We start from the raw sequence: 15,171 nt of genomic DNA, 5'->3' as shown, positions 1-15,171 counted from the left end.
ACAAATCATTCATAAATAATGTGTAGAATATATTATATGCTTTCTTTGTTTTTTTTTTTTTAATCATGTTATAAATAGAAAATTTTCACCGTTATTTAACCATTTAACAATCACTAATCTTCATAAAAAAAATTACAAGCACACAAAGTGAATTTCTCTCTTCTAATCAATTTATTTCTATGCATATAACTGGAAATAAAACACCATTTAAAGTCCAAAATTCTTCCAACTTTAGTCGATGTTCTCCACTAACATGCGAGTTTTATCCAAATTATTTGTCAACATAGGATTAATTAATTTAATTAATTAATTTATATTTAGTTGCGTTACGGCTGGGCTAAAGAATGAGAGAATAGTTGAATGGTATATGCTAAAACAAAAAAGAACAAAAGAGGTATATTCATTTGATATTTTTTTGGGCAAACCATAAGTATGACCCGCCTACATTACTACATTAGATGTGAGTTAACTAACAAGACTATTCTTATTTTATAAGCCAATTTTGTAATAATAAGGAAAATTTAATATAAAAAATTAATATGGTATTATAGTCTTTCCAAAATCAGATAGACTACTCATTATTAGGTTGTCCATTATATCTACGTATCAAATTCAATACTGCTGAGCGTGAGAGAGTGTGTTAAGAAATCTCACATCGTAGAGTTGATATGAACATGAATTTATAAGTAAGATGTAATCTTTACGTTACAAGTCAATTTTATAGGGTTGAGCTAGATCTAAGACCCATTTCTAAGATGGTGTAGGAGACTCTTTAAGATCTGTTGAGCCACCTGTTATTGTGTCACTCGTCATTTATATCCACGCACTAAACTCGATAGTATTGAACATGAGAAAATGTGTTAACAAGTCCAACATTGGTTGCATAATAACTAAAATTCATTTGAAAATTACCTTCTCCTAACAAATATTGTTTCATATTCATTAGCCAAGGATCAAATACGTGACTAAACCGTAAAGAGATCCAAATATTTACCACTTTTCTCGTATCAGTTTTTGGTATTTTGGTATAATATTCATTTGAGAAAAAAGCTGACCTTGGACCGTTAGTTGTTGGAACTATTTGATTCCATGCAACAAAAAAGAAAATCCAACTTAGCAATCGTTGCAACTAGTATTAGTAGTTGCATAATATTTATGACCTTTCTTTTTCATCATTATTATTCATTCTTGTAATAACCTTTCTCTCAAAAACTACACTTTCATAGTTTCATTCCTAAAACTTCTATCACTCCACAATTTCCCCCAAAATCATTCCCAAACTATTAATTGATTAATTAATTATTTAATTAATTAGTTAATCAGTTAATTAGTACAGAACCGATGAATGAATCGGCATCTACAACGTCGTCGTCGTCGTCGTCTTCAATCTTTCACAATTTTCCACTCATCTCCGCCATCATTGCTTTCACCGTCGCTCAATCCATCAAATTCTTCACCGTCTGGTTCGTCTCAGATTCCGATCCCAATTCAATTACTACTTTTTATTCTTTTCTTTAACTTTCAAATCATAAAAATCAAATTTTTAGGTTTAGTTTAGCTAATTATATATCAACTTGATTGAAAATTGAAATTTTTAAAGATATATATAAATTTAGAATTAAGAACAAATCTTGAGTTGCAAATATTGAAAATTAATAGTTGAATTGAATAATTAAGTTTTGTGAATTTTAATTAATTAATATTGAATTTTGCAGGTATAAGGAAAAAAGATGGGATCCGAAGCAACTGCTTGGATCTGGTGGAATGCCATCTTCTCATTCAGCTACTGTGACTGCTCTTGCTACAGCTGTTGGATTTCATGAAGGCTTTGGAGGACCACTTTTCGCCACTGCATTGGTTCTAGCTATCATTGTATGACTTTTTGTTCTTGCCATTCAATTTATGAAGATTTTGATATATAGTTTTGTTTTGGATGTGTTTGATTTCATACACACTTAATGGTAGAAGAGGAAATAGACAAATATATGAGTACTTAACTCTTTGTCATGTAGTTTGTTAAGCAACAAAATTATAGAGTTTTGTCTTGATTGAATCCGGTGAAGCACATACGCTTCTCGGATTAAGCGTATTTCGGTGTTAGACATGCGTCAGTGTCCGACAGACACTGATACATACGATTACATTGAGTTATGCCATTTTCTCAAATTATTATCAATATCGTCGTGTCTGTATTGTGTCCATGGTCATTTTTAAAATGAAATATGGAACATTTTTTATCCAACAAGTCTCTCATTTTGAAAATATAATAACATATAATTTTTTTATCTAATAAGTTTCTTACTTTTCAAGAAAATCTAGCTGATCCTTTATTACTGTAGTATGATGTGATGAAGGATTCAATCTACATTTTTTAAGTGATCTTTGCACAAACAGAAAAATTGGAATAGACATGTCTGTATTTTATGTAAGGAGTAATAAAAAGTCGTGTCCCGTCAATAAAACAATTAGGTTATGCAATGAGAATTGAGAAACAAATGCTAATGACCGGCTTATAAGGCTGGGAGAGTTTCTGATATCAGATATTGTTGCTGGCAGGTGATGTATGATGCTACTGGTGTAAGATTGCAAGCAGGACGTCAAGCAGAGGTTTGATGCCTTGTCCTATTAGTTTTTTTTCGATGCCAAAGACGAGACCTGAAATGCCATAGAATTTTTCTTCTGTTTGCCTTGATATTGATTACGGTCCATGAGATCTCTATTTGTTTTGATTGATCTCAAATTGTCTTTACCAAGTCTGAATGACTGCCTTTTCCCAGGTTCTTAACCAAATTGTCATTGAACTTCCTGCTGAACATCCTCTGTCTGATAGCAGACCGCTTCGTGAACTTCTAGGACATACACCACCTCAGGTTCAATATTCTGCATTTGTTTGCTTCCTAATTCATATGATTAATTTATGGACCTAAGTTTAGTATAGATAATTTAGTAGCTATTTGGTTGTTTGACTTGTTTCAACCTAAAATAAGCATAGGGATTTTGATGTTTGTTGACTGTTCGCAATAAAATATACTTACGGTTCTGTTTGGTAAAATTAAGCTATAAGCTAGCTCATACCTGAAAAGCTAGCTCATACCTGAAAATCTAGGTTATAGCTGATAACTGATAGTAGCTTATAGTTGAAAAGCTAGTAGAATGAAATTAAAGTGTTTGACAAATTTAGCTGTTATAAGTACAAAATGACATTAAAGTACATGGTCAGTAGGTAGTTATTATATTTTTACAAAAATAAAGAAATAATAAAATGAAATAATAAGGGTAAGAGGAGTGCTAGCAACACACTCTAACACACTCTCTTCTATTGGTTAAATTTTATATGGATCCCATAAAAGTTATATGGGTCCACATTTTTTTATGGGACCCATGTGAATTTCAACCAATAAAAGAGAGTGTGTTGAAGTGTGTTTGTTAAAGAGTGTGTTGCTAGCATTATTCATAAGGGTAAAAATGGGATAAAATGTAAAAAGCTATAAGCTATAAGCTCAAACGTTACTTGAAATAGCATCTCAAAAAAACGCTATATGCTAATTGGAGAAGCTTTTTACCAAACACGTCTTGTTTTTATCAAACAAGCTTATAAGCTAGTCCAATAAGCTATAGCTATTAGCTAGCTTATTGGACTTACAAAACATACGCTTAATGAGCATCCTGTTATTTACTCAATATATAACTACTACTCTTTATCAAAAAATATATATAACTGCTACTGCTTGAGTACAGTAGGTGATGATTGTGTTATCCTAATTTGACTTTTATGAACATTCAAGCCTATCATAGTATGTGTTACCATGTTTTACTTTCTTTGAAATGTTAAGATGATATTTTCCTAGGGTTATATACATTGTTTGTTTCAGTACTATCAGGAATCAAGATACAATACTGCTCTTATTATCTTATATATAGTTCTAAGTGAATGTTAGATCTATCAATACAGAGATTTCAATTCGTTAATAAGGTTATATATATTTCACTGCTACACTTTTTGGAAATACTGTGGCACTCCCATGCTGTGGCATTCTGCATATCATTTTCTACTTATCTCTGTGCAATTTAAACTGAACAATTGAAAATCCTTTGAAAGTAGGCTAACTTTAGTTGTCTTTTTTTACTAGTGGTGGTTTCCCTTGTTAATATTTCAAATTCATATTGCAGGTCATTGCTGGTAGTTTGCTTGGAATTGTAACATCATCTATCGGTTATGTAATAACTGTATTTGGTAGTTAATATTTGAGGATTCCTTTGTTGGCATCTCTAGGGGCCGTTGTATAGAAATTTGAAACGCCATGTATCTGGATCAAGCCTTGTTCTCCCAGAAATATTGCACATTCCTTTTGAACTCAGCCTACATTGAGTTAACCTTCATACCAACATTGGCGATAAAAAAATTGAATTGTATTGATTACACTACTTAATGTAGTGGAAGTATCTATATTATGGAATCATTAGTTTGTGATTTTGATCTCAATTAATGTTTGAAAGGATTTATTTATGCAATTGCTTGTAGTCTGTTACCCTGGATATATGTAGCTCGTCTGATATTAGAAACTGTTCTTTCATCTTCATTAGCAAATTTTTCTTTTCCTTTTTGCAGTTCTGAATGTTACATTCTTCAACCTATAATCCGACATAAGATATGGAGCACAAGACCATTTGTGATTTTAACCATACAAGTCCAATGTTCTCCGTTTGAATATAGTTATATACCATCTATTTGCCTTTTAAAAAAAAAAAAAAACACGTTATATACCATCTAATTTTCAAAACTACATAGTGTTGCTTATAATCACGACTTAACTTATAAAGGAAAATATGTGTTGATGAAATTGGTTGTGTTTCAAATAGATCACTTGTTCTTGGCAAATGGAGTTTGACTGACAAACACTAGATGGTTGTCGATCGAAATATATAACAAGATAAAAATGAAAAAGTTCTCAACATAAATTCAGAATGACGCGGTAACATCTGGACTCTCCTTTAGTCCTTTTAGCAACAAACTACAAACAAATCTAGTAGCACACAACAATTTGTTCAAAATAAAATAAAAATTATATTAAATACACTAATTTTTTAAATATAACACTTGAAACAACCTTCTTGTTTCATCATTATTAGAAGCCGTTACATTAAAAAAAAAAAAACCTTTTCTTTTTTACTCAAAAAATTAATCTACCTAAAACACTAGTGTTCGTGTAAGAATCAATACAAATTTGTATGTTTATTTTATTAGTGTGCTCTAAGTATAGAAGAAAAAACCCTTTGCATTTCCGCCCTAGGATCCCCAGCAAGTCCTGAAATTGTACGCCATGCAATATGTTCATCGGGTCTAACTAAAATAGCGCCTCTGTTCGTCATGTTACACATATCCCACCAATTTGCAGTTGTTGAACAAACTTCAACAACGTCTGCATAATTCTTCCAGGGTGATAATGCTTCTTTACTTCCTTTATCAAGTCCTACACCAGAATCAGTAGGCCAAAAAACACACACTTTGAGAGAAACTTGTCGTTCCTCAGCCACCTTGAATGCTTCACGAGCTAAATGGTAAGATTCCTTTACAGGAGCTATGATGAGAACGAACTCAACTTTATCTCCAGACACAAGATCATGCGTAGAAACCATCTTCTGCAAGACATTACTTACACTATATTAACAAAAGAAGAAAGTTGGTGTTTAAAACCAATGAAAACGAGCTAGCTAATCATTTAGCTAAAATTTATAGATTAACGGTGCTACAAACCTTGCTTAATGGGTTTACTCTCACAAACATATGAGGCAGTCTGCATCCTGGTTGTGCTGAAGGGATATAGTCTCTCCGACGACCTGTGGGTACTTGTGGAGGACTCCCAACATCACTACTTTCTGGCACAATTGCACCTTGTAGGTACCTAAGTACAACAGCTTTGAGTTAGACATGTGCCCCCAAAATGCTTATTCATCTTACGATCCATACATCAAAATGCTAAACATAATTGCAAATGATGATAATTATAGATTTGGCCCAATTTACTAAATTACTACCATACAAAAATATAAAACTACAGTAACAGCCATGCTAGATGAATACAAGAATGGTGATAGATAGCTCAGCAATACAAAAGGTAGAAAATGTCATATTTAGACAGTGATACCTAAAACCAAGATCTTCAGCAGGGAACTGAAGTTGAAGGCTTTTCCCTTCTTCAAATATATGTCTTAGCTTAGCCAACCTTGAGGATCCTAGGGGGTTACTTTCATTTAGAACAGATTCAGAGAGTTGTGCACGGCCTATAGCAAAAATACCGTCCAAAGCTAGCCTCTGCAATCCAGATGGTAAGATGGAACCAACCCCATTAATAATAACTTTATGAACTGCAACCAAATGAGCAAAAATCAGTTAAATTTCAGTTATTTAGCAAGGAAGGAGTTGATCAACACAACATTTGTTAAAATTATTTGATTGATTGATGATGAAATAAAAGGAAATCATCACTTGAAATAATTGTGTACCCGTGTTTGCAACAGTTGGATTGAGACCGAGTGTAGCAGGAACAGACATGGCAGCTCTATAGTTTTCCAGACTTAACCTTGTATTAAATACAGAGATCTGACAACAATTGAAAGCAATAAATGGCGATGGGTTTGTCTTTCTTGAATATAAATAAACATTCAAAAAATGCAACAGAAGATAAAAGCATTACCGGTCTACGTTCCATGTCGTACGTATTTAGCATTGAAGTTGGGGCAATACCCTTTATCACAGAAGCAACTTTCCAGGCAAGATTATGCGCATCCTGAATTCCAGTATTCATTCCTGCAATGCAACATTACCAACCAATTTTTTATGTCAAAATACTTCACTTAAATAAACAGCATTGCGTTAACAAAAAATTTGGGTTCAAATCCTAGATTTTCCTCACTGCCCCTGGCCTGGAACTGTATGTAGAAACAAAAAACTGAAAAAAGAACAGTGGATTACTCCCGACTTTTGGGGGTAAAAAAAGTCGCTGCTAAAAGCTGCACTAATACAAGTGCCCTTTCATTTGGTCATTTTAAAAATGATTTAGGAAATTACATTGCCAGAGATATTGAAAACGGACATTAAAAAGCATTAAAGCACCCAAATTATTCTCAAGAGAACCGAAGTTGATGCACCAAACCATAAACAACAACCTCCATCTAACACTAACAATTTACTTGTGACACTGGATTTTTCCAGCCATGTTAAATATCTCAGTTAATTGATTTCCTTTCCCCTATTGGATTCTGTGTGGCTGGACTCTGGAGTTCTTAGGATAGCATGAGAATGATGGGAAGGATCAGTTCAGTTGTTCATTTCTAAAATTAAAGAAATATCATCAAACGCTGATGAAAATAACTGAGAATGTTTGATTAAAGATGAAAACTTTCAGCTACTCTGCCTTTACCTTTAAGGTCCTTAATCAAATGTACCTTTACGAAATTGACAATACCATGTTCGGAGAAAGAAAGACACAAACATATCCCATACATTCCACTTGAGACCGCCTCTCTCCAAACATGATACCATCATGTTCCATGGAAAAAGAGAAAAATATGGATTCTACCCTATTTTGCACAGGTACGACGTGATACAGTGCAAACTATTTTTGTTTCACACTAGTAAACACTATTATCTACATAAAGATAAAAGCAACTAACCAAATCCACCAGCAGGTGGAAATCGATGAGCAGCATCACCAGCAAGTATTATTCGGTTGCCACAACATACAAACCTCTCAGCAACTTCAGCATGCATAATCCATGGCTTTATATCAATTACATCTACATCTCCAAACTCCCTACCAACAAGTTTGCTGATTAACTTCTCACATGCCTATTAAGAATCAAACCCCTTTCAGTGTGTTAATACTTACATAAAATGTACCAAGTTTAATTACATCAACAGGCATGATCTACGACCTCTTTAAAACTCCATGTTTTAGCATTAGCAAGATATTTTATTCCTCATATTATGACAAATGTCATTAAAAAAATCGGTATAAACCTTTTTGTTATGAGTAGATGTTACCTTTGGACTGAAATCCTCAATTGTTTGCTGAGGTGGATAAAATGGTATCTGCAATAATATAACAAGCATCATACATTTGATTCGTAAAAATCCAGTTGCAAGACAAAAATGGTGATATTTTTACATTTACGCATATCATACCTGCAAAACAAATTCTCCTTGCCTGAGATCATGAGCAACAAGGACCCCAATTGCTTCAGTATTAAAGATAAAGAAGAGCATGCCGGGATTTTCCTTAAGCAAAAATTGTCCAAGGCGTTTGCTAAGAAAATGGACACTGACAAGTTTTTGCAAGTCTTTCTCACCTCTCATATCTATTCCTACAAGTTTTCTCACAGTACTTCCTGCTCCGTCTGCACCAATAAGGATATTACAATGGATATCCTTTTCTACTTGCTTCCCATTATTTACAGAAGATGCAGTTACGGTTATGAAGTCATTGCTGGTGTCAATGGATACACACTCATGGCCCATCAATATTTTCTTTTCACGAAACTGCATATTTCCTTCTGAGCTTTCAGGTACGCATGTTTGGAAGCCTAGATTTTCAAGTTGCTTGAGTAGTAACATGGTTAACTTGTACTGTGAGAAGTGTGCTACAGAGACTGGGCTAGCAACATGCTCAAGATCTGACAACAAGTACAAGATATATGAATCTTCTGAAGCTTAATGTAGACCAAAATGATAAAAACATCATAGGTAGTCTGAATGTTGATACTCCATATTTTGAATGCTAAGCAGCATTGTCAAAACTACCCTAAAATAGTAATATTCATATAATTGCTATCACACACGAAATTGGCTCAAGTGGATTATAGAATAGCACCTTGAGGTTGTATGTGATCTACAGATCCAAGAATTGAACCAGAAAGGGAAGTGCAATATACGAACTTCCTCCATAAGTCTACTGGTGGTTGAGACCTTTGGATCTCTTCAACAAGGCCATCAATCTTGCGGAATATCTATAATGGCACAGAGAGTTAAAATATATCAGTGCTTTTTCAGGAAATAAAAATATTTATCAAAGAGTGGTATTAACCTCCATGGATCGATTGTTGATGAAGTGTGCTTGTGGATGTTTTGAAAATGCCTTGTTTCTCTCCAAAACTGTGCAATTAATACCTGCAAACAAACAAAAGGAGATATATTTACATGTCATGAAGAACAACAAATATAAATAAAAAAATATGAGTAAATTGAAAACAGTGTGAAAACAATATCATTATTTTGTTTGGGAACAGGAAACAAAGTGACAACAATGTAGTATTTTTGTAATTAAAAGTGAAAACAATTAAACGAAAAAAAATATTTCCTCAACGTAACCAGACCAGAGACCCTTATTTACATTACCACAGATGTCGCAGTAATTCACTCTATCCTTTAAAATACAAATATTTGAAAGCAAAAATCAAAGTGAAAACAGAGTGGAATTTTTGCAGTTAAAAGTGAAATCAATTAACATTTTCTTTAAGTAAATAGACACTTATGTACCTTATTTATCAGAGTTATAGGAGCATTGCCAGATAAGCTAGTATTCTAGTAACACAAATTAACAAAGGAAACTCTATAGCTCGTTTTAAAGTCATGCATTATCCATCACACACAACTTTTTTCAACAAATATATAAACATTGAATGGAAGTAGAAATTATCGTCATTGCAAAATTACAAACTGAAAACATGGCATTTCTCATTATAATTGCTGCATAATTTTCAAACACGACTCACAAGAAAACTTCAGAACCTACCTAACTTTGTGAGGAGAATAGAGAGAACAAGACCCACAGGCCCAGCACCAATTATCAGAACTGGAAGCACTGCATCATCGCCCTTGAACACTTGTTCCTTTGAGAAGCCTCTTCTTTGCATATGCTGAATTAAGTATGCTCGATTTCGAGTTTTATCTTTGAAGGGGTAATTATACCTTCTTATAAACCCTAGAAACCCCATGGCCTAAAAATTGAAAGCCAGGCTCTCAAGTGTTCTTCATGAAAAGAGAAGACCTGAAGCTGAAAATTAACCTGGAAATATAATAGTTAAACAACCATGAACATTGACAGAGCTTGACTATTTTTCATGAAAGGGTCAAACATTAAGTCACACTTCACTAAAATTTTAAGAAAAATTTGATCATGTGACGGCATGAATTGCTCTTGTTTCGAAAAGGATGGAAGTTTAAATCCTTAAATTTTCTTTTTAAGCATTTTTTGGGCAACAATTTTTATGGAAAGGCAAAAGTGTCGTATTTAGGTATCAAACTTAAAACATGACAGTGTTCAAGATTGAAGACAACCGCTGCACCAGAATCAATAGTGTGGATGGGAAATAATAATTTATATACTTCTATTGAGTAAAAAATACTAAATATTGTCCCCGTGAGCTTTGCTCAATTGGTAGGGACATCACACTATATGTGCAGGAGCCCGGGTTCGAACCCGAACCCGGGACACTCCACTTATTCACCTTTTAAGGTGGATTTTCTAGCCACTAGGCTAATTGACAAAAAAAAAAAAAACTAAATACTAAAAAGCATCCTTGAATAAAAAAAAACCAAGAGATCGTTAGTCAAATAAATCAAATGTACTCCTATTCTCATGTAAAATATATATATTAAATGCTTTCAAAATTAATATCAGAACTTGTATATAATAATTCGATTGTATAAGTTTGATCTGAGCTCTTGGTGTGTGTGTGCAAGTATCTTACATGATTACTAGGGGCAATGCACCAGTTTCTTCAGTTTGACAAAATTTAATTATTGATCAATAGCATAGCATTGGTTACATATGAGATTAAAGATTTGAAGAACACTAGCCAAAATCACATATCTTAGGGTCGCGTTTGAACAACTCAACACAGTAAATCTTGTTTTTGCAGTAGAATCATTCAATTTTATTTGACACAGTACATCAACGCCAAAATTACCCATCCATTCAAAATCAACAATGTGCCGTGGAATAGAGAGTGTGAGAGAGAGAGAGGGGGATGAGAAAGCTTGCTTAAGTTGCCTTACCTTTCCAAAAACAGATGACCGTCACGGAGATGTAGTAGTAGTGTAGTGGCCGGAGACTTGCCGTCACCGTCGTCGAAGGTGACCGGTCTTGGAGGGGTTGGAGCGTCGCGACGTCGCTTAGTTGCGTTTCAGAGAGGGAGATGACGGACGAAGTGGGAGAGAACTGAGAAGAAGCGTGGAATAAGAGAGTACGCGTAAGGGGTGGGCGGGCATAATAACTGTTGAACCGAACCAAACTGATAAACCAAACCAAATTGAACCGAAAATAACTGAACCTATTATAAAAGTGCAAAATTACGCTACAGATCATTTATCTTATTTATATGTAACACATTAGTCCTTTATCTTTTTTTTTGTCACATATAGTTCCTTTATGTTTGTAAATATGCACAAACAGATCCTTTTTTCCATTTTTTATTTAAAATATGATGAGTTGGCAAGCCACATGGGAAAATTTATTTTTTTAAATAATTTTTTTATTAAAAATTAGAAAAATGCAGATTTTATAAGAACATCCATGAGAACATTCAACATCTTCATCATCTTTTTCATATTATTCATCATCTTCTTCATTAAACTATATCAAAACACACCAAAATACACTCAAAATTATATAAATCTATATGTTTTGTTTATTTCTATATTATTCTAAACTACAAAATTGAAATCCCCAATTCTCATTAAACCCTAAAATTTCTAAAATTTGCAAAATCACCAAAATTTTATAATGGAAAACAGATGATACATGCAACCAGAAAGCTGAAGCCTTGAATTTGGATGATAATGGTATTATTGATGTGGAAAAGATTGAAAATCATAAAGAACTCGGTGATGGTTTTTTTTTTTTTTTTCATTTCAAAGAGGGTTTAAAAACCCAGCAACAAGGAAAACTACAAAGAAACCAATCTAGGAGAGGTTATCCCCATTAAGTCAGCAAGTAACAAACTACTCAGCTGAGCAGGACAACAATTATAAAAACTACTACCAGCTCTCATGGAGCAACCAATACTAGCTAGAGCATCCGCACATTTATTTGTTTCACGATAGGCATGATGAACTCTGACCTCCCAATCCAATCCAAGAAGCTTTCTAATTTTTTGAATTATAGCACTTCCACAAGGGCTGCCTTTGCTATCATCTGTTAAAGCTTGAACAACTACTAAGGAATCCACATGTAACTCTACTGCTTGAAAATTCATTCTTCTTGCAAGCTCTAAACCTTCTAACACTCCCCAAAGTTCTGCTATATATGCATTCCTTTTTCCAATGAATTTTGCATACCCTCCCAACCATTCACCTTCACTTCCTCTTAACACACCACCACAACCAATCATTCCATCTTCATCACATGAGCCATCTGTATTTAGTCTAATCCAACCACTTGGAGGAGGCTTCCACCCAATTTGAACCACCTCTTTCGGCCTTGAAGCAACAACTTTGCTCACACTATCAGCTTCCAAATATTCCTTAGCCCTTCCTAGAATATAATTATGTGGACGGTTTGGCCGAACAAAGTTTCCTTCATGATTTTCTTTGTTTCGCCACATCCATAATGAATGACATGCAATAGCCCATATGCTCTTCCATTCCATGTCTCCTTTCCTATGACCAGGTAGGAAAAGGTCAGCTGCTGCTGGTACATTGGTTGTCTGCACTGCAAGTGTTCTTCGGCAACCGTTAGCCAATGATGATGATATTGATGAAAGAGATGGGGAAAAGTTTGATTTATGATTTTTCAAAATCCCCTAAAAATTTATTTCTATGAATTTTGATGATTTGAAAGTTTAATGAGAATTGGAGATTTCAATTTTGTAGTTTAGAACATGATTGAGAAAAACAAAACATAATAGATTTATAGAATTTTGGTGTATTTTGATATAGTTTAATGAAGAGGATTATGAATAATAGGAAAAAGATGATGCATGTTCTTATAAAATCTGAGTTTTTCTAATTTTTAATAAAAAATTATTTTTAAAAATAAAATTTCCTATGTGGTTTGCCAACTCATCATTTTTTAAATAAAAAATGAAAAAAAATGACCAATTTGTGCCCATTTACAAACATAAAGGACATATATGTGATAAAAAAAAGATAAATGACTAATGTGTTACAAATAAATAAGATAAAGGACCTTTAGTGTAATTTTGTCTATAAACGTTAACAAACCGAACCAATCAATATTTTAATCACGGTTCTTTGACCAGAACCACCAAACTGTGAATAACTGAGCCAAACTGCTTAAGAACTGAACTGCAAACATTAAATCATTGAATCCTTCTCTCTTATATCCACCTCTTCCCATTTGAGTCTGACACAGTCAATGCAACCAGATCTCAAAATCAGAGTAAAAGGGATAAAGATTAGTGGAAATTGACGAAAACAAAAGCTGAAAAATTGAATCCATTGAATAAGGCTGTTTCGATTTCAATCAACGAGTAAAAAGTGGATTAGATAATCACTCTAGATTTGATTGAAACCGGAAGATCATGAGAATTGATGAAAATTCTCTCCTTTTTTATTTTCTTTTTGTTCGGCAAATTTGCCTCTTGCTTCAGTAAATTGTATGGCTATAAAATTAATTGCCTCTTTAGTTCCTACAAAATGCAAAAAGTTTTAAAATAGTCCCTAAGCTAAATTTTTTTATGACATGTCCAATTTTTAATGATTTGACAGATGTTGACCAGGATTTGTTAATGACATGTCCCATTTTCAATTATGTGGATTAATACATTGATTTTTCATTTAATTTTTAAATTAAAATTAAGTTTTCCATTTTTCGAAAAACAAATTAAAATGAAAAAAAGAAAAGTTAAATGGGAAAAACAGAAAAGGGGATGAATTAGCAATTAGGGTTTAATTTGTTTGTACGCGATTCAGAGAGAGCATTTCTGTTTATCATTTTCAATTTCAAATACAAATTCAAAGTATCATCATTATCATTTTCACTACTACCATCCATGAACAACTCTGCTGCATCTATCTTTAATCCATTTAAAACTTTTTTCTAAAAGAACCTTTGTGTTTACCTTCAACAGAATAAACTTTGTAACTAGCAACTTTTTTTTCCTCTGCAATTCAGGATCACTAAAGCTCCATCTTTTTGAGGTTGAACTATTTTTTATTTTCCTTTCTTGAACTTAGCATCGTTGTTCATCTGGGTTTGTGTTGGAAGAACAGAGGAAGCATAAGAGGCACTGTAGCGACGTATATCTTGCATGCCATAGACGTTACTAGCTCCATTTCCAGGTGCAGAGTAAGTTTCAATTTGATTCCTTCCAGCACCGTACGATTTGGATATGAAATCTTACATTCTTTGTTTTTGATCAGTGTGTTGGGGATCTTGTTTTTCCCTTCTAACCTTTCTTTTTTTTAATTTTAATTTGTTTTTTTGAAAAATGGAAAACTGAATTTTAAATTAAAAATTAAATGAAAATCAATGTATTAATCGACGTCATAAAAAATGAGCCATGTCATCAATAAATCATAGTCAGCATATGGCAAATCATAAAAAATGGGACACGTCATCAACAAATCCAGCTCAGGGACTATTTTAAAATTTTTGAGATTTTACAGGGGCTAAAATCAAAACAAGTCATAATTGCAGGGATCGTTTTCATATTTAAGTCAATATTTAATTATAATTGTCATTCTAATATTTTTTTTTGTTTTGACCACGAATGATTCAATCTAATCTCCATAGTTCACAAAAGGAATTACATTCATTTTCGTTTTCTGCTAAAAATAAATTAACCAGTTAACAAACATTTTATTTTGGTTCAGTTCACTTTTACGATGAAAAAACAGTTAACTAAACCATTAACAACAATTTAGTTTAGTCCAAATTGTTAACCGTTTGGTTTGGTTTTTTTAAACTTTAAATAGATATAGTTCAATTTGGTTCAATTCAGTTTTCCTCCAAAACCAAACCATGAACACCCCTACGCGTAACATGGAAAGAGTTTCGAGGATATACTTGTAATTTTATTAAAATGTCACGGGTAGTTTCGTAGTTTTCAATATACAAAAGAATTTTTTTTCAACAAAATAAAAATTGTTTTTTAAAGGGTGGGCCGTTGAGCCCGTTGCAAGGCGAAGTACAACTGGTGTAATGTTGT

General features: G+C 33.2%; 2 protein-coding genes across 2 annotated transcripts; one reads left to right on the top strand and one right to left on the bottom strand.

Annotated features, from left to right (window-relative positions):
- Positions 1-1,063: 1,063 nt before the first annotated feature.
- Positions 1,064-4,574, top strand: LOC123907983 (uncharacterized membrane protein YuiD-like). The gene is made up of 5 exons (XM_045958469.1): positions 1,064-1,463; positions 1,716-1,872; positions 2,557-2,607; positions 2,778-2,870; positions 4,171-4,574. Exons 1-5 carry the CDS (start codon positions 1,342-1,344, stop codon positions 4,240-4,242), a joined length of 495 nt encoding a protein of 164 aa, XP_045814425.1. The 5' UTR covers positions 1,064-1,341; the 3' UTR covers positions 4,243-4,574.
- Positions 4,575-4,873: 299 nt separating this feature from the next.
- Positions 4,874-11,323, bottom strand: LOC123907982 (putative polyketide hydroxylase). The gene is made up of 12 exons (XM_045958468.1): positions 11,057-11,323; positions 9,792-10,064; positions 9,084-9,166; positions 8,871-9,006; positions 8,186-8,673; positions 8,045-8,092; positions 7,675-7,849; positions 6,696-6,808; positions 6,505-6,601; positions 6,147-6,366; positions 5,756-5,903; positions 4,874-5,640 (listed from the first exon to the last, which is right to left on the bottom strand). The coding sequence occupies exons 2-12, from the start codon at positions 9,991-9,993 to the stop codon at positions 5,242-5,244; spliced, it is 2,109 nt and encodes a 702-aa protein (XP_045814424.1). The 5' UTR covers positions 9,994-10,064; positions 11,057-11,323; the 3' UTR covers positions 4,874-5,241.
- Between the last annotated feature and the right edge of the window lie 3,848 nt (positions 11,324-15,171).

The sequence above is a fragment of the Trifolium pratense genome, linkage group LG2, assembly GCF_020283565.1.
Source record: "Trifolium pratense cultivar HEN17-A07 linkage group LG2, ARS_RC_1.1, whole genome shotgun sequence".
NCBI classification, from domain to species: domain Eukaryota; kingdom Viridiplantae; phylum Streptophyta; class Magnoliopsida; order Fabales; family Fabaceae; genus Trifolium; species Trifolium pratense.
This window is presented reverse-complemented; position numbering and strand designations above follow the sequence as displayed.